General features: G+C 43.0%; 1 protein-coding gene across 3 annotated transcripts in view; it reads right to left on the bottom strand.

The window, feature by feature from the left end:
• LOC126412753 (uncharacterized) overlaps positions 1–23,982 on the bottom strand; it is a 1,141,364-nt gene that overhangs the window by 37,208 nt on the left and 1,080,174 nt on the right. For 2 of the 3 annotated variants that reach the window (XM_050082498.1, XM_050082499.1), the window contains exon 7: positions 8,670–8,729. In XM_050082498.1, the coding sequence (XP_049938455.1) occupies positions 8,670–8,729 (60 nt within the window). The remainder of the gene's footprint in view (positions 1–8,669; positions 8,730–23,982) is intronic. The other variant, XM_050082500.1, reaches the window with a different exon arrangement.

A 23,982-nucleotide genomic window follows, 5' to 3' on the forward strand; every position in this document is an offset into this window, starting at 1 on the left:
TCGTTTAAATAGCTAGAATCGAACGAGCATTAGAGGATTGTGATAGGGAAGGTGAATGGACGACTCTGGTTTATTGGGATAATTTTGGGAAAGTGTGGTTAGTCCTGAGATGGAGACCACATACAGAACGCTAGTGCGACCTATTCTTGAGTGCTGCTCGAATGTTTGGGATCAGTACCGGGTCGGATTAAACGAAGAAATCCAAGCAGTTCAAAGGCAGGGTGCTATATTTGTTACCGTTTGGTTCGAGCAACACTTAAGTGTTACGGAGATGCTTCTGGAACTCAAACGAAAATCCTTGAAGGGAAGGCGACGTTCTTTTCGAGGAAGACTACTGAGAGAACTTAAAGAACCGGCACTTGAAGCTGACCCCAGAACGATCCTACAGCCATCAACATACATTTCACTTCAGGACCATGAGAATAAGACACGAGAAATATGGGCACTTTCGGGGGCACGTAGATAGTCGTTTTCCCCTTGCTCTGTGTGCAAGTGAAACAGGACAGGAAACGACTAGTAGTGCTACACCGCCACTCACCGTACGTCAGCTTGCGGATTATATATGTAGTTGTAGATGTATATGTAGCGTTATATAAAATTTCCTACGTCGCCACATTTCACGTTAAAAAACCCACTCACTGCTTGTATCAGCAGCCTCATGTTTTCAGGTAACTCACGCAATGTCCAAGTTTCGTTTCCATTCATTACTTTCATCTCTTCTGCAACAGCATAGAGATTCTTTATGTGATCTGCTCCAAATGTCACTGAAAGTCTCCAGAACATTCTCGACGTACATTTCTCCATTTATTGCTAATACAGCGTGGTCTTCCATCAACACCGGACATTTTCTACCTCTTGCACTTTTGCGGATTTCGGGAGGTTTAACATCTTCATTTTCAATTGATATCAAGTCATTAATGTAGTAATTAAGAATTTATTCACCAATGATACGCTCATCTTTCGTGTCTTCTTCGCAAAATAACCAGTCTTCATTATTAAAATCAAGACTATTTTCATTAAACTTGACATCTGCTCCACGAATGATTGTCTCTCTTCAAGACACTATAGCCGATATCTATTAAGACAATGTCCAAGCATGAAGCACTTCTTTATTCTGTAATGAAACTTCCCAGAAATCACTGTCGCTGATGACCTAGCTGTTTAGCACCCTCCGCCATTAATCGTCATGAACAATCACTGCTATATGTCGTCTTAAATATGCTACTCAACCAAAAACTTTAAATTTCGTCATTTTTCACATTTCAACACACCACAGCATAATAGAAATTGTCAGTTTAATCCACATATTGGCGTTCTGTTTGTCAAATAAACAAAAATGTTTATTGCTTCTGACCAAAAATATTTTTCAAGTTAACTGTTCAATAACATGCAGTGAATCTGGTTATTAATGTTCCTATTCATGAGTTCACTCACTCGATTTTATTGTGGTGCGTATCTCATCGTTAATGCATACTGGGTTCCAGTCTCTTTAAAGAAGTTGTTCGTCTCACTTGACAGGTATTCACTTCCGATATCACGAAGAAATACACGTATCCACAAACTGAACTGAGAAGTTGCGACGGCTTCATCCTGTTTAACATATTACAGTACTTCAGGTTGATTTTGCACTATATATGCAGGTTTTACATGTGTATAGTCATCTATAAATGTAACTACGTACCTCTTTCTGTCATAGGACCTGGGAGCAGTAGGACCGATGACGGCACTGTGTACTAACTCTTGTCATCTTCTGACTATGTGGTAGTCTTGTTATCCTTCCTTTCATGCAGATGGTGCCCGATTCTGGTGGGTTCATATTTTCAGTTTTGATTCCGTCAACACATTTCGGAAGCATTTGTAGCTCGGTATATTTCAAGTGTACTAATTGCTGATGCCAGATTTGCCGAGTTTCAGTAAGAAACGCCGTCCAGAGATTTCTAGCCAATTTCAGAATGTAAATTTTCTTTTTATTTATCTTTACAGTTGCAACAAGATGCTTTCCTCTTTCAGTTGTTACTTTTCCTTTGTCAGACGTGACTTTGATACTATTTTTCTCCAGTCTGTACACTGACAGTAAATTGTGACATAGTACAGGAACAAATAAATCATTTGTAATCGAAATTAGCACTACCTTTCAGTTGACATGGCTGACAAAATACATCCCACGGAACATGGTTGCCTCCGAAGCAGATCCACCACAAAGGTAACATTTAAGAAAAATGTCAAGAAATATGGATCTACAAAGCGGGGAAACCAAACTAAATATTTCTTATAACTACGTAATTTTTATATGAATTGGAGGCTGCCTTGCTTATTGATAGAACAGCCCTGAAGCTGATACTAATTTTAATTCCATGGGATCAATGCTGATATTGTAATGTATCAAAGTGCAAAATGATTTAGGTCCGTGAGATGAAAAGATGCTAAGGACTGAGAAGGCAATGTGAAAAGTGTGCAAGTCTTCGTGACAGACAATGTTGTTGTTGTTGCTGTGGTCTTCAGTCCTGAGACTGGTTTGATGCAGCTATCTATGCTACTCTATCCTGTGCAAGCTTCATCATCTCCCAGTACTTACTGCAACCTACATCCTTCTGAACCTGCTTAGTGTATTCATCTCTTGGTCCCCCTCTATGATATTTACTCTTCACGCTGCTCTCCAATGCTAAATTTGTGATCCCTTGATGCCTCAGAACATGCCCTACCAACCGGTCCCTTCTTCTTGTCAAGTTGTGCCACAAACTCCTCTTCTCCCCAATTCTATTCAATGCCTCCTCATTAGTTACGTGATCTACCCATCTGATCTTCAGCATTCTTCTGTAGCACCACATTTCGAAAGCTTCTATTCTCTTCTTGTCCAAACTATTTATCGTCCATGTCTCACTTCCACACATGGCTAAACTCCATACAAATCCTTTCAGAAACGGCTTCCTGACACTTAAATCTATACTCGATGTTAACAAATTTCTCTTCTTCGGAAACGCTTTCCTTGCCATTGCCAGTCTACATGTTATATCCTCTCTACTTCGACCATCATGAGTTATTTTGCTCCCCAAGTGGCAAAACTTCTTTACTACTTTAAGTGTCTCTTTTCCTAATCTAAGTCCCTCAGCATCACCCGACTTAATTCGATTACATTCCATGATCTTCGTTTTGTTTTTGTTGATGTTCATCTTATATCCCCCTTTCAAGACACTGTCCATTCCGTTCAACTGCTCTTCCAAGTCCTTTGCTGTCTCTGACAGTATTACAATGTCATTGGCAAACCTCAAAGTTTTTATTTCTTCTCCATGGATTTTAATACCTACTCCGAATTTTTCTTTTGTTTCCTTTACTGCTTGCTCAATATACAGATTGAATAACATCGGGGATAGGCTACAACCCTGTCTCACTCCCTTCCCAACCACTACTTCCCTTTCATGCCCCCCGACTCTTATAACTGCCATCTGGTTTCTGTACAAATTGTAAATAGCCTTTCGCTCCCTGTGTTTTACCCCTGCCACCTTCAGAATTTGAAAGAGAGTGTTCCAGTCAACATTGTCAAAAGCTTTCTCTAAGTCTACTAGTGAAAGAAACGTAGGTTTGCCTTTCCTTAATCTTTCTTCTAAGATAAGGCGTAAGGTCAGTATTGCCTCACGTGTTCCAACATTTCTACAGAATGCAAACTGATCTTCCCCGAGGTCGACTTCGACCAGTTTTTCCATTCCTCTGTAAAGAATTCGCGTTAGCATTTTGCAGCTGTGACTTATTAAACTGATCGTTTGGTAATTTTCACATCTGCCAACACATTCTTTCTTTGGGATTGGAATTATTATTTTCTTCTCGAAGGGTATTTCGCCTGTCTCATATATCTTGCTCACCAGATGGTAGAGTTTTGTCATGACTGGCTCTCCCAAGGCCTTCAGTAGTTCTAATGGGATGTTGTCTACTCCTGGGGCCTTATTTCGACTCAGGCCTTTCAGTGCTCTGTCTCTTCCCGCAGTATCGTATCTCTCATTTCATCTTCATCTACATCCTCTTCCATTTCCATAATATTGTCCTCAAGTACATCGCCCTTGTATAGACCCTCTATATACTCCTTCCACCTTTCTGCTTTCCCTTCTTTGCTTAGAACTGGGTTTCCATCTGAGCTGTTGGTATTCATACAAGTGGTTCTCTTTTCTCAAAAGGTCTCTTTAATTTTCCTGTAGGCAGTATATATATTACCGCTAGTGAGATAAGCCTCTACATACTTACATTTGTCCTCTAGCCATCCCTGGTTAGTAGTTTTGCACTTCCTGTCGATCTCATTTTTGAGATGTTTGTATTCATTTTTGCCTGCTTCATTTACTGCATTTTTATATTTTCTCCTTTCATCAATTAAATTCAATATTTCTTCCGTTACCTAAGGATTTACCTACTTGATCCTCTGCTGCCTTCACTACTTCGTCCCTCAGAGCTACCCATTTTTCTTCTACTGTATTTCTTTCCCCCATTCCTGTCAGTTGTTCCCTTATGCTCTCCCTGACACTCTCTACAACCTCTGGTTTAGTCAGTTTATCAACGACCCATCTCCTTGAATTCCCATCTTTTTGCAGTTTCTTCAGTTTTAATCTACAGTTCATAGCCAGTAGATTGTGGTCGGAGTCCACATCAGCCCCTGGAAATGTCTTACAATTTACAACCTGGTTCCTAAATCTCTGTCTTACCATTATGTAATCTATCTGATACCTTTTAGTATCTCCAGGGTCCTTCCATGTATACAACCTTCTTTCATGATTCTTGAACCAAGTGTTAGCTATGATTAATTTATGCTCTGTGCAAAATTCTGCCATACGGCTTCCTTTTTCATTCCTTACCCCCAATCCATGTTCACCTACTACGTTTCCTTCTCTCCCTTTTCCTACTCTCGAATTCCAGTCACCCATGACTATTAAATTTTCGTCTCCCTTCACTACCTGAATAATTTCTTTTATCTCTTTCATATATTTCATCACTTTCTTCATCATCTGTAGAGCTAGTTGGCATATACACTCCTGGAAATTGAAATAAGAACACCGTGAATTCATTGTCCCAGGAAGGGGAAACTTTATTGACACATTGCTGGGGTCAGATACATCACATGATCACACTGACAGAACCACAGGCACATAGACACAGGCAACAGAGCATGCACAATGTCGGCACTAGTACAGTGTATATCCACCTTTCGCAGCAATGCAGGCTGCTATTCTCCCATGGAGACGATCGTAGAGATGCTGGATGTAGTCCTGTGGAACGGCTTGCTATGCCATTTCCACCTTGCGCCTCAGTTGGACCAGCGTTCGTGCTGGACGTGCAGACCGCGTGAGACGACGCTTCATCCAGTCCCAAACATGCTCAATGGGGGACGATCCGGAGATCTTGCTGGCCAGGGTAGTTGACTTACACATTCTAGAGCACGTTGGGTGGCACGGGATACATGCGGACGTGCACTGTCCTGTTGGAACAGCAAGTTCCCTTGCCGGTCTAGGAATGGTAGAACGATGGGTTCGATGACGGTTTGGATGTACCGTGCACTATTCGACGATCACCAGTGGTGTACGGCCAGTGTAGGAGATCGCTCCCCACACCATGATGCCGGGTGTTGGCCCTGTGTGCCTCGGTCGTATGCAGTCCTGATTGTGGCGCTCACCTGCACGGCGCCAAACACGCATACGACCATCACTGGCACAAAGGCAGAAGCGACTCTCATCGCTGAAGACGACACGTCTCCATTCGTCCCTCCATTCACGCCTGTCGCGACACCACTGGAGCCGGGCTGCACGATGTTGGGGCGTGAGCGGAAGACGGCCTAACGGTGTGCGGGACCGTAGCCCAGCTTCATGGAGACGATTGCGAATGGTCCTCGCCGATACCCCAGGAGCAACAGTGTCCCTAATTTGCTGGGAAGTGGCGGTGCGGTCCCCTACGGCACTGCGTAGGATCCTACGGTCTTGGCGCGCATCCGTGCGTCGCTGCGGTCCGGTCCCAGGTCGACGGGCACGTGCACCTTCCGCCGAAAACTGGCGACAACATCGATGTACTGTGGAGACCTCACGCCCCACGTGTTGAGCAATTCGGCGGTACGTCCACCCGGCCTCCCGCATGCCCACTATACGCCCTCGCTCAAAGTCCGTCAACTGCACATACGGTTCACGTCCACGCTGTCGCGGCATGCTACCAGTGTTAAAGACTGCGATGGAGCTCCGTATGCCACGGCAAACTGGCTGACACTGACGGCGGCGGTGCACAAATGCTGCGCAGCTAGCGCCATTCGACGGCCAACACCGCGGTTCCTGGTGTGTCCGCTGTGCCGTGCGTGTGATCATTGCTTGAACAGCCCTCTCGCAGTGTCCTGAGCAAGTATGGTGGGTCTGACACACAGGTGTCAATGTGTTCTTTTTTCCATTTCCAGGAGTGTAAATTGTACTACAGTAGTAGGCATGGGGTTCGTGTCTATCTTGGCCCCAATAATGCATTCACTGTGCTGTTTGTAGTAGCTTACCCGCACTCCTATTTTTTTATTCATTATTAAACCTACTCCTGCATTGCCCCAATTTGATTTTGTATTTATAACCCTGTATTCACCTGACCAAAAGTCTTGTTCCTCCTGCCACCGAACTTCACTAATTCCTACTATATCTGGCTTTAACCTACCCATTTCCGTTTTTAAATTTTCTAACCTATCTGCCCGATTAAGGGATCTGACATTCCACGCTCCGATCCGTAGAACGCCAGTTTTCTTTCTCCTGATAACGACGTCCTCCTGAGTAGTCCCCGCCCGAAGATCCGAATGGGGGACTATTTAACGTCCGGAATATTTTAGCCAAGAGGACGCCATCATCATTTCACCATACAGTAAAGCTGCATGCCCTCAGGAAAAATGTTGGCTGTAGTTTCCCCTTACTTTCAGCCGTTCGCAGTACCAGCACAGCAAGGCCATTTTGGTTAGTGTTACAAGACCAGATGAGTCAATCATCCAGACTGTTGCCCCTGCAACTACTGAAAATGCTGCTGCCCCTCTTCAGGAACCACACGTTGTTCTGGCCTCTCAACAGATACCCCTCCGTTGTATCGCTGAGGCACGCAAGCCTCCCCACCAACGGCAAGGTCCATGGTTCATGTGGTGGGGGGACAGACCATGTAGACAGACAAATAGTTAATGTGATAAAGTAGTGAAAAGGACAGTCTAGGTGCAATGACATGGTTTTATACGTTGAAATCAGAGAAAGGAATGCATTATACATTTTACTTGAAGAAACAGACTTGAGATCACAATTGCTTGTTCGATCTTGTATATTTTGTTTTCCTTACTTTTGATTCTTTTGTGAAATGATCTTTGTGAAAAGTCTGATGTGGATATATCGCCAAAAATACGAATTATGTTACATGTTTAAAATCTGGTAAGATGTAGAGGTAGGCTGCAGAAATTTGGCTAATTCTGAGTTTTTTCACGTAATCAATTTTCTGAGTGAATTGATGTAGTCTGCAACCACATCTTTTCCCGCGTCAATCTGTTCAACACATAGTAGCACCTACAATCACATTCTTCATGTTTTATGTTCCAACATCAGTCTTCGCCTATAATGTTTAGCTCTTATTGCTTCTGTAACATAATCAAGTTATTCCCTTATGTCTTACTGCTCTTTCTATCCTCCTGCCCCTGTTTCTAGTAAGTGTATCCACACACTCTTTCCGCTTTCCATTTGGCAGAATACTTCCTCAGTCTGCATCATTCTGCTTCATTCTGAGTAACTTTCTGTATTACTACGTCGCTAACGGTTCTGTTCATTTGTTTTAGGGTTTTCTAACAGTTCGTTATTCACATCCATCAGTGCAACGCTGCACACGTACTTCCTACGATTTTTTTTTTCTAGTTTATGTTTCACAGTAGAAGATTTATGTGGAGAGTAGTGTTCTCTTTTCCGGTGCTTGTCTTCTTCTTATCTTCTCAGTGCCTCGACTTCTACGCGTTATTTTGTCTCCAGGGTAACAAAAATCGTACACTTTGTCTGCAAATTGGTCTCCAATTTTTATGATGCGTTTGTCGCTAATCTAAATTCTGTTGCTCTTTAATTCGTTCGTCTTACGTTGGCCTAACTCACTATATATTGAGTCGAATAAATTATTCGTTTCATTAAACATTTCTCGAAATACCTCTATGTTTTCACAGGGAACAGCCATATCATCAATACATCTCATCAGACCCTTTCACCTAGCATTTTTAACGCACTCCTGAAATTTGGATTTAGTACTTTCATTGTTTGTTTGATGAACAGGAAAGAGCAGATTCTCGTTTGCTCTTTCATTCTTAGTGAACCCCCAGTATTCGAGTGCACATGGCATATTGCCCTCCTTTCTGTACAACGTATACCCATTTTATGAGAATTTCAAACATCTTACATCACTTTACATCATCGAAGAATTACTAAGAAGCACACATTTTGCTACTCTGTATCAAAACCATTGCAGAAGCTAATACTAGCTCATAAACAAATCATATTAGTATTAAAGAAATACCAGTGAGAAACTCAAATTATTGAAGTAGATTACTACTTACAATGGTGATCTGAGAATAGATAGATAGCTCAAAAAATTAATTTAATATGTAAATCTTAATCCTACATTAAATTATTTATTAAATTCTGGCGAAGTCAGAGCGTAAGACTTACGTTTAGCGCGGCTCTCGAAGTGAAAAAGGCGACTTCCATTTTACACAGGGCGTCAAACTGCTGAAACAAGGACAGAAGTGCCCCGTCAACATTTTTTGGATAAGAAAAGTACGTACAACTACAAAATCATGCTATAAGCTGATAATGGTATTACGACTATAGTTTAGAAAGTTGTTCCACACTTTTCATGTGTTGCACACAAAACCGTTTAAAACAAACTTGTCAGTTAGTGTGCGACATCAAATGAGAAACGCTGAACTATCTGTTCTAAAATTCCTGTCACCCTATTTCAGGCAACCATTGTTTGGCACTATTTCTCACATACTGACATAACTATTTGTCTGTTTGTAACACTATTTAGAGCAAGAACCATTCCGTACATATTTAAGTTGATTGGAATCGGTTTACGAAATAAAAATTTTCAACAGACTAAATGCATACTAATACGACTATATACACTTCAGAAATACCATAATTCAGTTTCAAAAAACAGATTTTCCTAAAGTGTCACTAGCCACTAATCCAGCAGCTCACCTCTCATTTCGAGTGAGACTACATTGTATTAGAATTTGGAAGTATCAGAGCCAAACTTATCGACCGGACATCTAGGTTTGGTGTTACAGGGGCTTATCTAAAGCGATTGGGAACGGTTCCTCGGAAAATGAAATGGTCGATTTCTTTCCTTTCTCCGAGCTGCTCAAGGTGGTTCTTTATCTTCAATGGCCACGTTAGCTTGGCGACATTAAACATTACTTTTCCTTCTTTACTGAGAAGTGGGTGGCGTGGCACATCGCTGCCGGTATTTCGTTATGAATGTACATGTGATGCATACATACAACCACCCTGCCGAGCCATAACATTATGAACAATGGCCACCGCATGACTGAATGTCGCCTGGTGACGCTTCGGGCACGTGACGTGGTAAGGAACGTTTATATGTGAAGCAGACACGATTGAGTAGTCGTTCTAGAGTTGATAAGAACCGAAAGATGGAAATCCATTGAAATAAGAGACTTCAGAGAAGACCGGGCTGTTACGACCCTGCAGATGGGAACGGGCATCCAGGAAACGGTGAAGCTGGTCGCCTGAACTGCATCTGTCACGAACAGTCATGAAAAGTGGTTGTGGGATAGTGTAATGACCAAATCATGACTGGTTGACAGATATAAGGAGAAAAAATCATCTAAGCTTCAATATTAACTGTAACCCTTGTATCTTAGGTAGAGTCGAAGAGTGCAAGCCTCTTTCGTCATTCCATTAAGAAGTCATTTTCATTGTGAAACTGCTGATTTCCCGCTCATTGGCCGGCAGGGTTGGCCGAGTGGTTCTAGGCGCTACAGTCTGGAACCGCGCGACCGCTACGGTAGCAGGTTCGAATCCTGCCTCGGGCATGGATGTGTGTGATGTCCTTAGGTTAGTTAGGTTTAAGTAGATCTAAGTTCTAGGGGACTGATGACCTCAGAAGTTAAGTCCCATAGTGCTCAGAACAATTTGAACCATTTGAACCCGCTCGTTGATTGCGAACTGGAGCTAAAGAGCGACGCAGTGAGGTATCATGTATAAGCGAACAACTTCAACGTCGTATATAGAGGCTCTTAAACGTAAGGCAAGGCAGAGTTCGGCAGAGTTCGAGAGTTTCAGCAAATACGAGAGATCGAGCGACAGCTTCCTCGGATGGAAGAGTCTCTAGCATATGCTATGTAAGTGAGCAGTTCAGTTAAAGTCGTGCACTAAAGGGGACACGGGAAAAGCTTGCCTGTTCCTACCTCTGGGCTGTGGTTATTTATTTTCGTTGTAGATTTGTCAACATATACCTGTGCCAGTTACACTGTTACATGTACACGAACCTAAACGTTTAATTAGATCAATATAATCTGGCCCTCCCATGATTCGTTGTCTGTAGCACCACACTTTGCTGTGTATACCCGAATCTTAAAGTTATAGGCCAGTGTGGCCATTTGTCGTTGTAATTGATTGGAGAAACTAGTAACCTTCATCTCTTCTCATAAAACCGGGTCTGTGCTCCTCCGCATACCCATGTTTAACACCAGAAGAAGCAATAAGAAGCAGATCAGTAAGCAGTCCTAGATTCTCACTTCCTCTCCTCGTTAGCGTGACACCAAAGTCTCTCTGCACTGTCTGCAACCACAGAGACCTGAAAAATCTCATCTTTAACCCGTCGCCGTTTCACTCTTGTATGCAAGCGCTCGAGTACCAAGAAACGAATCACTTCAAAATCCCGTGTCACCTCTGATTCGAGAGTGACATTTTAAAGTATACCGCGACTCTCGTCAGATTAAGACAGTGTTGCGTGCACGGGTAGCCTACATAGTTTTAGACGGCTACGCCTTATCACACAGAGTGGAGGCCGGAACCTTTCTCGCTCTGTAAAGCACGATGAGCAGAAGCGAGTGGAACACTTGACGAGATATATCATTGCTAGTGCAGGAACAAGTATTTTGACCCACACACCATTCACCTCACAATGTCGAACATAGAGCTCCGCACAAGAAGAACCCTATGTGTTCCCATTTTTGAACCAATGACATCGTTAGTTACCAGTGCAGTGGGTAAGGGACCCGAGGTTGCACCGTAGTTCAGTGGAAGCTGGCCAAATAAATCACGTTTCTTCTTATACTAGATAGATGAATGTTTCTGGATGCTTCGTCATTCTGGCGAACTACTTCTCGAATAGTCACTCTCTCCAAGTACATTACTGGCCATTAAAATTGCTACACCAAGAAGAAATGCATGGCGTGTACAGGTGCAGCTGCCCATGCAGCTTCAACACGATACCACAATTCATCAAGAGTAGTGACTGGCGTATTGAGACGAGCCAGTAGCTCGGCCACCATCGACCAGACGTATTCAATTGGTGAGAGATCTGGAGAATGTGCTGGCCAGGACAGCAGTCGAACATTTTCTGTATCCCGAAAAGCTCGTACAGGATTTGTAACATGCGGTCGTGCATTATCCTACTGAAATGTAGGGCTTTGCAGGGATCGAATGAAGGGTAGAGCCACGGCTCATAACACATCTGAAATGTAACGTCCACTGTTCAAAGTGCCATCAATGCGAACAATAGGTGCCCCAGACGTGTAACCAATGGCACCCCATACCATCACGCCGGGTGATACGCCAGTATGGCGATGACGAATACACGCTTCCAATGTGAGTTCAGCGCGGTGTCGCCAAATACGGATGCGACCATCGTGATGCTGTAAACAGAACTTGGATTCATCCGAAAAAATGACGTTTTGCTATTCGTGCAACCAGGTTCGTCGTTGAGTACACCATCGCAGGCGCTCCTCTCTGTGATGCAGCGTCAAGGGTAACCGCAGCCATGGTCTCCGAGCTGATAGTCCATGTTGCTGCAAACGTCGTCGAACTGTTCGTGCAGATGGTTGTTGTCTTGCAAACGTCCTCATCTGTTGACTCAGGGATCGATACTTGGCTGCACGATCCCTTACAGCCATGCGAATAAGACGCCCGTCATGACGACTGCTAGTGATACGAGGCCGTTGGGATAAAGCACAGCGTTCCGTATTACCCTGCTGAACCCACCGATTCCATTTTCTGCTAACAGTTACTGGATCTCGACCAACGCGAGCAGAAATGTCACGATACGATAAATCGCAATCGCGATAGGCTACAATCCGACCTTTATCAGTCGGAAACGTGGTGGGTCGCATTTCTCCTCCTTACACGAGGCATGACAACAACGTTTCACCAGGCAACGCCGGGGAACTGCTGTTTGTGTATGAGAAATCGGTTGGAAACTTTCCTCTCGTCAGCACGTTGTACGTGTCGCCACCGGCGTCAACCTTGCGCGAATGCTCTGAAAAGCTAATCATTTGCATATCACAGCATCTTCTTCCTATCGGTTAAATGTCGCGTCTGTAGCACGTTATCTTCGTGGTGTAGTAATTTTAATGGCCAGGAGTGTAAAAGGCCGATGGGGGCAGTATTTTCTATGGAAGATAGTCACTTACAAACCCATGGGATCTGTGGTACTAATCTAAAGCATCATGGCGGCTGTGGAGTACAGGAACATTAATGCAAACCACCAGCATTCCTTGATGCTTTATGTCTTCTTCGAAAGCGATGACGTTTTCCAATAGGATAACAAGGTCAGAATCGTACTGTAGTTTATCGAGGAGCATGCTAGTGAACTCAGGTTGATGTTTTGTCAACGAAATTCGCCTGAAATGAGCTCAAAGAAACAGGTATGATTCGCTACCGGTGGTCAGCATCGCGTACCGGCCTCTTAATTGTCGGAAATTTTATGGTCCCTGCAAATTAACGTGTTGCCATCTTCCCAAGGACTACAGAATGAGAACCAATATTTCAATGATCAGAAAGGCTGTTCAGAATGTTTTGAAAAGAAAAAATAGCACATTGGCGTGCTGAGCAGGGCTCGCCCGCTTGCTAGTCCATCACTGTAACCACGATGCCATTGCTGTTTCACACTACTGTTTATTGCACTTCTTGCGTTTGGGCCGTTCACTAATCTGTTTTGCTTCTTTTTCCCACTTCAGTACACATTCCTGCTATCATGCTTGATGTGTGTTCAGTTTTTGACAGGCTATCCACTGGGTCATCTTACCACTAAACCTGAGAGCGGAGCGATGGGGAGTTTCCATTGTAAGTGTATTTGGACCTCCGTATGGCCATACCGTGATTGATGATGTCCGATTTGTTAGTATATCACTGCCGACAGTCGAACCTGTCTGTAACGTATGGCTTAACACGCCTAAGAAGGCTAGTGGTTAAAGAGTACCATAGGCGACTGCCACAATTTGCCAATGCCGGTTTCAAATCACACAGGCATTTGTGGTGTTGATGACTGAATATCCATCACGACTGCGGAGAGAACCGCAGAATGTGTGGCTGCAGAACCAGTCACTAGTGGAACCAAAGACCCTCGCCAGCGGTTGAGTGCACATCAGCCCACAAATTTTCTAAGTCCCCAACACATCATCTCGGGTGGCACGGCAGGTTCACGGTGTGTCTCATCAGAGAAGTTTGACAACGGACCCTCTCAATAATTGAGTGAGTCCTCATCATATGTTAATTACGAGGAAGTCTCGCATTATTGCATTCTGTGTCTCCTAGTGAATTTTCATTGGCTCGATTCCAAATCTTTTGAACGCAGACTGATAACACTGTATTTGTTTGCAAAACATCAGTCCCCTTTGGTTAGCTGGTTGACCAATAAGTTATTCTTACCACTCTTCACGGAAGCAGTTACATCACTCTTTCCGTATCCCTCTCTGTAAATACTGAGATGCTCTTCGCCGTCACAATGCTGTGTCTCTTTCTAACTTACAATTTAGGAAATTTACATTAGCCCATGACGGATATTTTTTACATGGCATAAATATTTGATTTTTGCTGAATCAAAGTATTCAGCAGTGCCTTACATTTTCAAAGTCACATGAGGTGTGCCCCCAATATGTCACTGAGATGTGTATCTCTAAGTTACATTGCTTTCTGGAGAAACGGCAAGCTTTCTAAGTTTTGAGCATAATAGTGCCTTCCGATAAAAAAAGGGAAGGAAGGAATGTTGGATTTAACTTTCTGTTAACATCGAGATCATTGGAGATGGAGGAAGGATATCCCGGCGGCCGGAGTGGCCGAGCGGTTCTAGGCGCTACAGTCTGGAACCGCGCAACCGCTACGGTCGCAGGTTCGACCTGCCTCGGGAATGGATGTGTGTGATAGCCTTAGGTTAGTTAGGTTTAAGTAGTTCTAAGTTCTAGGGTACTGATGACTCCAGAAGTTAAGTCCCATAGTGCTCAGAGCCATTTGAACCATTTTGAAGGATATCGGCTGTGTCATTTTAGAGGAATCGTCCTGGCATTTGCCTGGAGCGATTTAAGGAAATGATAGAGAACCTAAATTTGGGCGGCCAGACGAAGGTTTGAACCGTCGTTCTCCTGAATGTGAGTGCAATGCACCCAACTCGGTCCTTCTGCTAAACTGAGCATTCTCATTCGCAGGCCGTAAGCAGATAGCTCCATGTGAGGCACTATATGTGCTGGTACACAAAGTGACTGAACCTCCTACGCCAGTGCCACAAGGAGGTGGCCGATGATCGCCGGGTTATTGACCTCCGCTCTCCCTCGATGATTCTTTTGCGAACTGGCTCCAAGGGGCAGTCGACTATACTGTCCCTGGCGATTCACATGCATTCTCACTCTTCAGAAAGATTTCTACATTTTATCACTTTTACAAGACATGCAAATTCGAACTAACAACAAAAGAATAGTAAGGTTTCACTAGGACTTACTGACAGTCACTAGTATTGCTTTTTATCATATTCCTCGGAATCAGTTAAACAGTCCCATCAAACGTGACTTCCATCACAAACCCGCGTATGTTACATGAGTGTTTCCAGAAAAACGGTACCGTACCTACCACATACAAATCGATATGAAATTATTCTGATATGTGGACCAAATGTAATACCGCAGCCAGTCATTGTGAAATGGTGCCAACAACTTGATAAAGGTCGCATAGATGTGCTTGATGCTAATTAGAAAGGAAGACCAGAGACCGTAACTACACACAATGATGTCCAGACAATTGAGAAACTGATTTGAAGCAATTTCATATCTACAATGTCGAGAACGTTAACACAGCAGTTTTAGAATGGCTCTGTGACCAAGGTGCAGATTTCTATAGCCCAGTAATCGAACGAATGGTAGAAAGTTCCGTTTGTTGTTAACAGAACCTAGGTGAATGTGTTGGATAATAGTGACATGTACCTATGTAGCTTTAAAGTGTAGTGAAGACTTCAATAAAACGCACTTTGGTTGCGGTAGTAATGTGTAACACAGTTTGGATAGCCTCTCACAGTGGAAGTGGAAGATTCCATCTTCACAGCAAGATCACATGGGTGACCGAAATAAGGACGATGCCGAAAACATTTTGGTCCAAGCGAGGAAAGTTTTATTTTGAGAAAGGCGAGGAGTATCGAAATGGAATTGAATAAAACTCTCCTGAGTTTATGCAAATGGAACATGGAAGTGAATTACGGACCAAGGGATTCAGTAGAAGACGTATTTGAAAGGATATAAAAAATTAAGTTGAGATATAAGGTACGAATCAATTAATGTCAACAAGACGAGGGTTGAATTCTGTGGAGAACCCTTGACACAGTAGGTAGACGTTTGCTATGGTGTCCAGGATTAATCATTTTGGTGTTAGAAGCAACGAACAGGAGAAATACTATAGGAAAAAGGAATTAATGGTACTGGTTAATAAGGGTAACGCGGGCAGAGGTCGAACTGAGTCCACCTGGAACACTGACGACAAAAACAGACCTGTATTCTGTAATGGAGTATGAACGACAGAACGAAGACAAAAAATATAGCCATCATTTGTGAATAATGCAAGGGACAGTTGATTCTCTGGAATAATGCATCTGGTCAGTAACGGGAACGTAATAAATAAAGCGGTCACAGTGAAAGGCAAGTCGAGGTCCCAGAACGCTCGCAGATATTGGAATGTAGCAGAGGTGAATGGACTGTGCGTAACTTGTCAAGAAATCTGAACCATTTTTCTTTAACTTTACGTGCGAAGTTACTCTATATCAGTTTTCAAAAACGTGTTTCCTTAAGCTGTGGGACAAATGTTGTCTTACAATGAATCCACAAGATAACCTCAGCTGCCAGAGCTAGGGGGGTGGGGCTGGGTGCAAATTTCTCCGCCGTTAAGAAGTTTTAGATTAGAGCGTCTCTCTCCCCCGCCTGCAGTTCCTGCTAACTACCTGTACAACTAACTTGCCGCTCAGTTCTAATTACCTCTCAGTCGCCATGCGACAAAACTCCTGCTCGATCCATGCCTTCCTGCGTCACTGCTTATATCCTACCGCGAGAAAGTCTAACAAGCTACCAAACACTATGTATTACGCCACGACGTGATACAGACGATTTTACTTCCATTTGTAGTCTTATTTCGTGGGAAACGTTTTTTCCGTATAACACAAAGTTATCAGTGACATCGAAATGCTAGTCACGATGATTCCACAGACCATTACGAGGCGACCATTACGAGACATCGCTGGTTTGTTCGCCATTTTTTAAACTACACCGATTATAACAAATCGAACAGTTTCTTGTAACATTCTGACTGTCAACAAATAGTTATTATTTTATGGTTATATTATAACACAGAAAGCTATAAGACAAAAAGTCATATAAATGTGTTGTGCTGAATCTTAAATTGCCGTTGCATACAAATCTCTTTTATTCCATTTTTTTCGGCTCAGTTCACACAAATAATATCGTGACTGGTTTCGGCTTCTTAGAAAGTCATCATCATCTGTGATACCTAAATTTCTCTTGGCGTATAGAATATTCAAATAACTTTTGAAAATTCGGCCTGGTGATGTCGTCAACAACCGCCGATATTTTGACAACCTGACATTTTCAAGCAAAAACTGCAGCTAGTCCCGCTGTGCAAGAGAATTTAAAATCTCGGTCTGCAGAGAAATTCCAGAAAGATACCTCGCACACACACACACACACACACACACACACACACACACACACACACACACACACACACACATTGTCAACAGTAGCGCTATCAGACACCAAAGATGACCGACGACAGAAGTTATCGATAGTGAAATTAATAATCTACGAGTGATGTAGCATTAACTCTATCCCTCAGTTTTTTGGCAAGGGAGAGAGCACCGTTCTGTGCAGGATTTAAACACTAACCACCATCTCTGTTCACAAGGTTACTTTGGTAACTTAATTTTAACTGCTCCCACAGTAACACTATCCCAATAGCTGGAAGTGCATGCCAGAATTTCTGTGTTATTATATTCCACAGGATTCCGTGTCCCTTCCAGTTGTGGCTTGTCATACGTTGGTCAGGCTATCGGAACTGTGGAGGACGGGTGTGCTGAGCGTAAGTCTTACCCACCCTTTCAACAACCGAGCGAGTCTGCCATTGCACAACATTATCTTGGCACTGGTCACCCTAAGCAATGTAACAACGTGGAGATACCGGTGTGTACATCCAGCTATTGAGCTACCGTTATTACAGAAGCAGTTGAAAGTAAATTAGCAGGTAATTTTATAAGCAGAGATAGTGTTCTGTGCTTGAAATTGACTCAAATGGCTCTGAGCACTATGGGACTTCTTCTGAGGTCATCAGTCCCCTAGAACTTAGAACTACTTAAACCTAACTAACCTAAGGACATCACATACATCCATTCCCGAGGCAGGATTCGAACCTGCGACCGTAGCGGTCTCTCGGTTCCAGACTGTAGCACCTAGAACTGCTCGGTCACTTCGGCCGGCTTCTTTGTTTAAATTCTGCATGGAATCCTGACCTCTCTCTCTCTCTCTCTTGTCAACAAACAGTACGACAGAGTTAATATCTCCTCACCTATTGATTATTAATTTCACTGCAAAGCGAAGTTTTAAATTCTCTTGCACAGCTCTTACTTGCTGCAGTTTTGTCTTGAAAATGACAGGTTGCTCTCCTGTCGAAGAATACTGGGTGTCTACGACGTTTCTCGGCTTCATTCTAATAAGTTACCTGAATATCATTAGATAATGTGAATACGTCACATTCTAAGTTTTTGAACTACAAATACCCTTAAAATGAGATAGCATGAAATCTATTTAAATCATCTGATGGTGACTTCCTTAGAAGAGGAAACTGGTTCTAGTGTTATTTCTCCAAACCAAAGTTGACAAATACAAAAATTTTGTGTACATCAGTCCTGTGTGTGTTAAAGCGCCGTTTTCGGGACGGGGATGTGAGCCGACGAGAGTGGGTGTGCTGGTCAGCATGTGTGTGGTTTTTAGGCGGTTTCCCACATCCCATTAGATTAATTCCGGGATGGTACCTAAGTATCACCTCAGGCACATCATTCGCAGACATTCAGAAAACTTTCTCTCACTTTCACATGAATGGCACTACACACAGACGCTTCGGGTAAACATATTCATTCCCCAGAGGTAACGGGATGGCGACATCCCTTAAATTAAACATGGGAAATCCGTAAATAACCATGCCGGCCTTCTACCGACGTGGGACAAAGGCAAAAGAAAGAGATGAAGAATTTTACTTACAACACTATTATCGATAGTAGTACCAGGTAAGAAATCGTTACGCTTACGTATTGCTTGGCCTCTGGAACTTTCGGAACTGAGAGCGCCATTTTCCGTCTGGAGCATTGTCTTGCTTATTTAACATTGAACGAAGCCTAATAGCTACCGATCACGCACCACCGTGCGGGTGAAGAGTCGTTTCTCGGGGCTCGTGCGGAACTGTCGCGTGCAGATGCATCGCTCCGAAATGATGCGAATACTTTGCTACAGTGATTAATCATAAGTTTGGAAGTATCACATCTACAGGTAGGGTAAACACTGAACAATGCTACGGTTTATTTGCAGAACGTGGTCGTAATTACATACGAAATGAATGGACTAAACTGTATTGTCGTCGTCAGGCAGTAGTTTCCACTAGTGGCACAAATTACTACTTCAAAAGTTATGAAAAGACTACCATGGACAGTTATAACTTGGAAGATTAATTCAGATACGCAGTACAGCAATGACATACTTCAATTAAAGTGGAGTAGATTTATCAACCCGAACACAGTTGGGTGTAGACATTGGTATATGCTACATGAAAACATTCAATTAACAAAAGTAAAATCGTCTGCGCAGCTATTCTTTCCACTTCGATCTGACGACCTTTGGTGTTCGCGAGGTAAAGGGACACGTTTCGGTACTAAGCCATACGGTCAGACTCATTTTGAACGAAGGACTTTCACTCTGTTAATCATCCCATATTCGAGTTCGATCTCCACAACACTAAACTGTAAAAGGCGGGTAATGAAACTTACAACGATCAATGTTTTCTCCTGAGGCAATATGCCTATGTATCGGCTGCACGCAATGTACACACAACGGAAAGGCAGTGTCAGGATTCTAAGATAAGAATCCAACTGTCGCAAGTTTCTAACTCTGGCAGAAGGAGGAATTAAACGAGGAATATGTGTGAAACACGTAGTAGCAAAATGTTTATGTTTCGTTACGCATTACCAACTGGCACATCACAATAGGAGGGGAGTAACTGGAAACAAAGGACAATAGCCTGTAATGTGTTCAAGATGTGGATTTGTACGGTTTACAGTTGGTGGCTGGTCCTCAAAGATGAAACTTTATTCGTTTTATACACTTGAAGACTAGTACTTAATGAGTGACGTAGAAGGTTTTAAAGACCGGTAGTTGCAACGAATATACTGGGAACATCTCAGAACAGGTGTCATCCAGACAGAAGAAAAAATGCGTGGAAAAGTTATAGAAACCAAGACTTTCTAGTAACGGAGACCTGGCTGATGATCTCGATGAAGCATTTTTCACACAGGTTGAATTTGAGACAGTTATTTTGAACCACCTGGGAGAAAATTCGCAGTTAAGACCCATCAACTCTCCTGTGTATGTAATGTAAACTTCGAAGAAAACAGTACTGGCAGTATTACTAGCGGAGCTGATTATGGTCATCTATTCGAAGAGTTTCTATGGGCCTAATCTGTCGTTATTAGGTGTAAGCTGTTCCTTATAACAAAGAACTGAGGTCAGGATCTCCTACAAACGACACAGTTTTTAGACTAAATATTGAGACACTTTATATGCGTTCACTTATAACACTACTAGCGATCCACTCAGGCTTCATACTGGTAGCACAAAGCATCTAAGGTCAGACGACTTGTGTGGCGCAGCGGTAATAAGTGAAACACACAAATCTTCGTCGTGGATAATTCTATCTGTTAGAGAAATTCTATCTGTTAGAGAAAAGCGTATAAAAATCCCTTCTGTATTCCTGAGTTAAGCCATCAAATACATACAGAAAAACGAGGTGGGGAACTTAAGTTTATAATATGTACAGAAGAAGATATGCATAGATTCCGGCAGCAATAATTTGGTGTGGCTCAATGATCAGTTGGGAGCCTTTTAATAGAATGTCTTTTCGGCCACTTGCATATCCCTAACCTGCCCCACCTACATAGGCGGGGATTGGGGAGCGCCAGTTTAACGTGGAGTCGGAAAGACTTCGCCTGTCCAGGCACCGAGCCTGGTTTTGACTGTCGGTTATCTCCTCCCCTGCGAAGAGTTTTCCGTGAGTGAGCACGATATTTTGGAAAACACACCAGCGACGTGGGAGTTATTTGGACAGTTCGACGTTAGTGAAGGGTGTCCGGTCTCTCGCAGGCTTAAGGATTGGAAGGACGGAATCCATTCTGTCCGTGTCAAGTAACTTCCATGTATGTCCTTACTTCTCACCCTCCCCCTTCACCGCCCTCCCCTCCCGGTGGTATTTATGCACACACCAGTCATAACTGATAACAGATATTTAAAAGTTATCTGGTTAAAAACTGATCAGTGAATTCTGGGTAATTGCAGCTCTGTAAGCAGTGACTCTTAACTGTTTTCTTTTTGTTAAGTCAGTGTTCTCTTTCTATTGAACCACATTGCGTTCATATTTAGTAATAGCTGTTTAGTAATCATTTGGGTAAAACCTGATCAGTGAATTTTGGATAACTGTAACGGCTTGTTCAGTGACTGTTAATTGCTTTTAAGATTCTGTATTTCGCTGTCTACTGAATGACAGTGCATTCATAATTAATAGCAACTGTGTACAAGCAATTTGCAAAAATCTGGTCAGTGAACTTTGGGTAACTGTATCTGCTTATTCAGTGACTGTTATTCGTTTTTAGAATTCTATATTTGTTGTCTTATGAAGGACACCTGGTTCATAATCAACAGCCGGCCGGAGTGGCCGCGCGGTTAAAGGCGCTACAGTCTGGAACCGCACGACCGCTGCGATCGCAGGTTCGAATCCTGCTTCGGGCATGGATGTGTGTGATGTCCTTAGGTTAGTTAGGTTTAAGTAGTTCTAAGTTCTAGGGGACTTATGACCACAGCAGTTGAGTCCCATAGTGCTCAGAACCATTTGAATCATAATCAACAGGAGCTGATTAAAAGTCATTTACTTAAAATCTGATCAGAGAATTTTGATTAACTGAGCTACCTATTCAGTTACCGTTAATTGTTTTTGAATTTCTATACCTTTACTGTCTACTGAGTGACTGATGGCAGCTGTTTAAAGGTCATTTAGTTAAAAAAACTGCTCAGTGGATTTTGCTAACTGAAGTTAATTGTTTTTAAAATTCAGTGTTTTTGCTGTATATGCCATGGCTGGTGGATCACAATTAGCGGTGGCTGTTTAAAAATCATTTTTCTAAAGTCTGCTCGGTCAATTTTACTGCTGACTGTTCTTAAAACTCGTTTGCCTTCAGTAAAGGCAAGTTATGTATTAAGGACGATGAACGCTGAAACAGCTGTGTGGGGATCCCAGTCCTTCCATTAGGGGGACCCGAACCTGTATTTTCCCATCCGAATTCCTTGTTATCAATCACCAAGTTTTATTTTTTAACAGGGGTATATAGTCTTTTCTGAGCTCTTCTACGACACATGCACGAAAAACCGGTCTCGAGTACAGACTGTTCGCCAGTTACGCATGACGTTTTGCCCAGCACGAGCAGATACAACAAATACATGGATAAAATTGTAATAATTAGATAACAAAGAAATAACAAATAAGCTAACGGAAGCAATACCTTCGTAACAGTATATGACAAGTGGCGGGCGAGGGTTTTTCACGCGCTACCTGCATTCCTGGAATTTGATCAGAGATAAATCGTTACCAATCACTGCCCCACCTTCAGCAGAAGAGGCTGCTTAAACATCTGCCCTCCCGCATAAGAAAAGGCAAACACGCTACTCATATACGGTTTGTGTGTTTATTATGACACTCATATATTATACTGGGAGTCTTGACTTTGGGATCTGATATATCCTATAAGGTGAATCCGGACGGACAGTATTCCACACTGAATTTCATGCAGCGCAGGCTCATATTATAGAACCTTTCGTGCCTTCTACACTTCTCATTCTACTTGCAGACTTCTTAATTTTCGCCAAAGAGAAGTTCCGAGTTAGTGTAATTGGCCAACGTACAGGCCAATCCTTATTTCCCAAACAACCGAGCGCAAGTTCTTCAAATATTCTTTTAGGGTAGTCTGTCACGGTCATCAGATTTTGTTACTTTAAGAAGCTGCATGGCTGTGAGGAAAGGAGAGAAACTTTTTTAAGAGTAATATTAAGACAATTCTCAAGCTGTGGTTTCAGGCGGACATCAAAAATTGGGTCAGCGATCTGTGTGAAGTACGACTTGTGGACGGTTTCTGAGGAAATAGCTGTGTTGTAATGACTAGCAACGACAATACCCTCAAACGCCAAGATGACTAGGAGGTGGAGGATACTGGTGTTTAACGTCCCGTCGACAACGAGGTCATTAGAGACGGAGCGCAAGCTCGGGTTAGGGAAGGATGGAGAAGGACATCGGCCGTGCCCTTTCAGAGGAACCATCCCGGCATTTGCCTATAGCGATTTAGGGAAATCACGGAAAACCTAAATCAGGATGGCCGGACGCGGGATTGAACCGTCGTCCTCCCGAATGCGAGTCCAGTGTGCTAACCACTGCGCCACCTCGCTCGGTAAGATGACCAGGAGACGGTAGCATATCGCCAGATTGTTCGAAAACGTTCTGGAAGGTCCTGAGGTAATCTCGGTCCTACGAAGACCTTAGAAAGAGTCAGGGAAAAACATTTCTATGGGGAAAACTCGCTCAAGATGCACTGAAAAATCAGTATACAAGCGGGCTGTGGACGGGGACGAGTCAGTCATTCCATGAGTTAGAAGACGTTATCAGGAACCGGCCACAGTTAACAGCTGTTGTGAGCAGTACGAGCGCCATACGTCGAAGTCACTAGGGAGTGACACTTCGCTGATGCTACAGTAACACTGTACACATTCGAGGGAGGCTAACTGAGCTTCCGTTTAGTGTCTAAAACGGTAATTATCTCTTAAAGAAAAAGAAGTACTAAATAGTTTGTCCCTAGTAACAACAGGTAATAGTAATTATTATCTGTATGTCGGTATAGAAAGAGGAACAAGCACTGTCTCGCACTTGTCTCCAGTTGTGAGTAAAGTGTCTCATTGTGTACAGCAACAACGAGTGAGATTTGATATTTTCTGCGTATCAGAAAATAGGAAGGAATTAATTCCCTCTCGCACTAATCTCTAGTTGTGGTTGAGGAACGATTAGCAAGCAAAGAACTTGTTTCCTAAAGCGAAAGGTAGAATTCAGAAACTGGAAGTTTCTGAAAAAGCGCAACATGCATAACAGTACGGTGAACTCATTGATTTACGGT

This window comes from Schistocerca serialis, chromosome 7 (genome assembly GCF_023864345.2).
Source record: "Schistocerca serialis cubense isolate TAMUIC-IGC-003099 chromosome 7, iqSchSeri2.2, whole genome shotgun sequence".
Classification (NCBI taxonomy): domain Eukaryota; kingdom Metazoa; phylum Arthropoda; class Insecta; order Orthoptera; family Acrididae; genus Schistocerca; species Schistocerca serialis.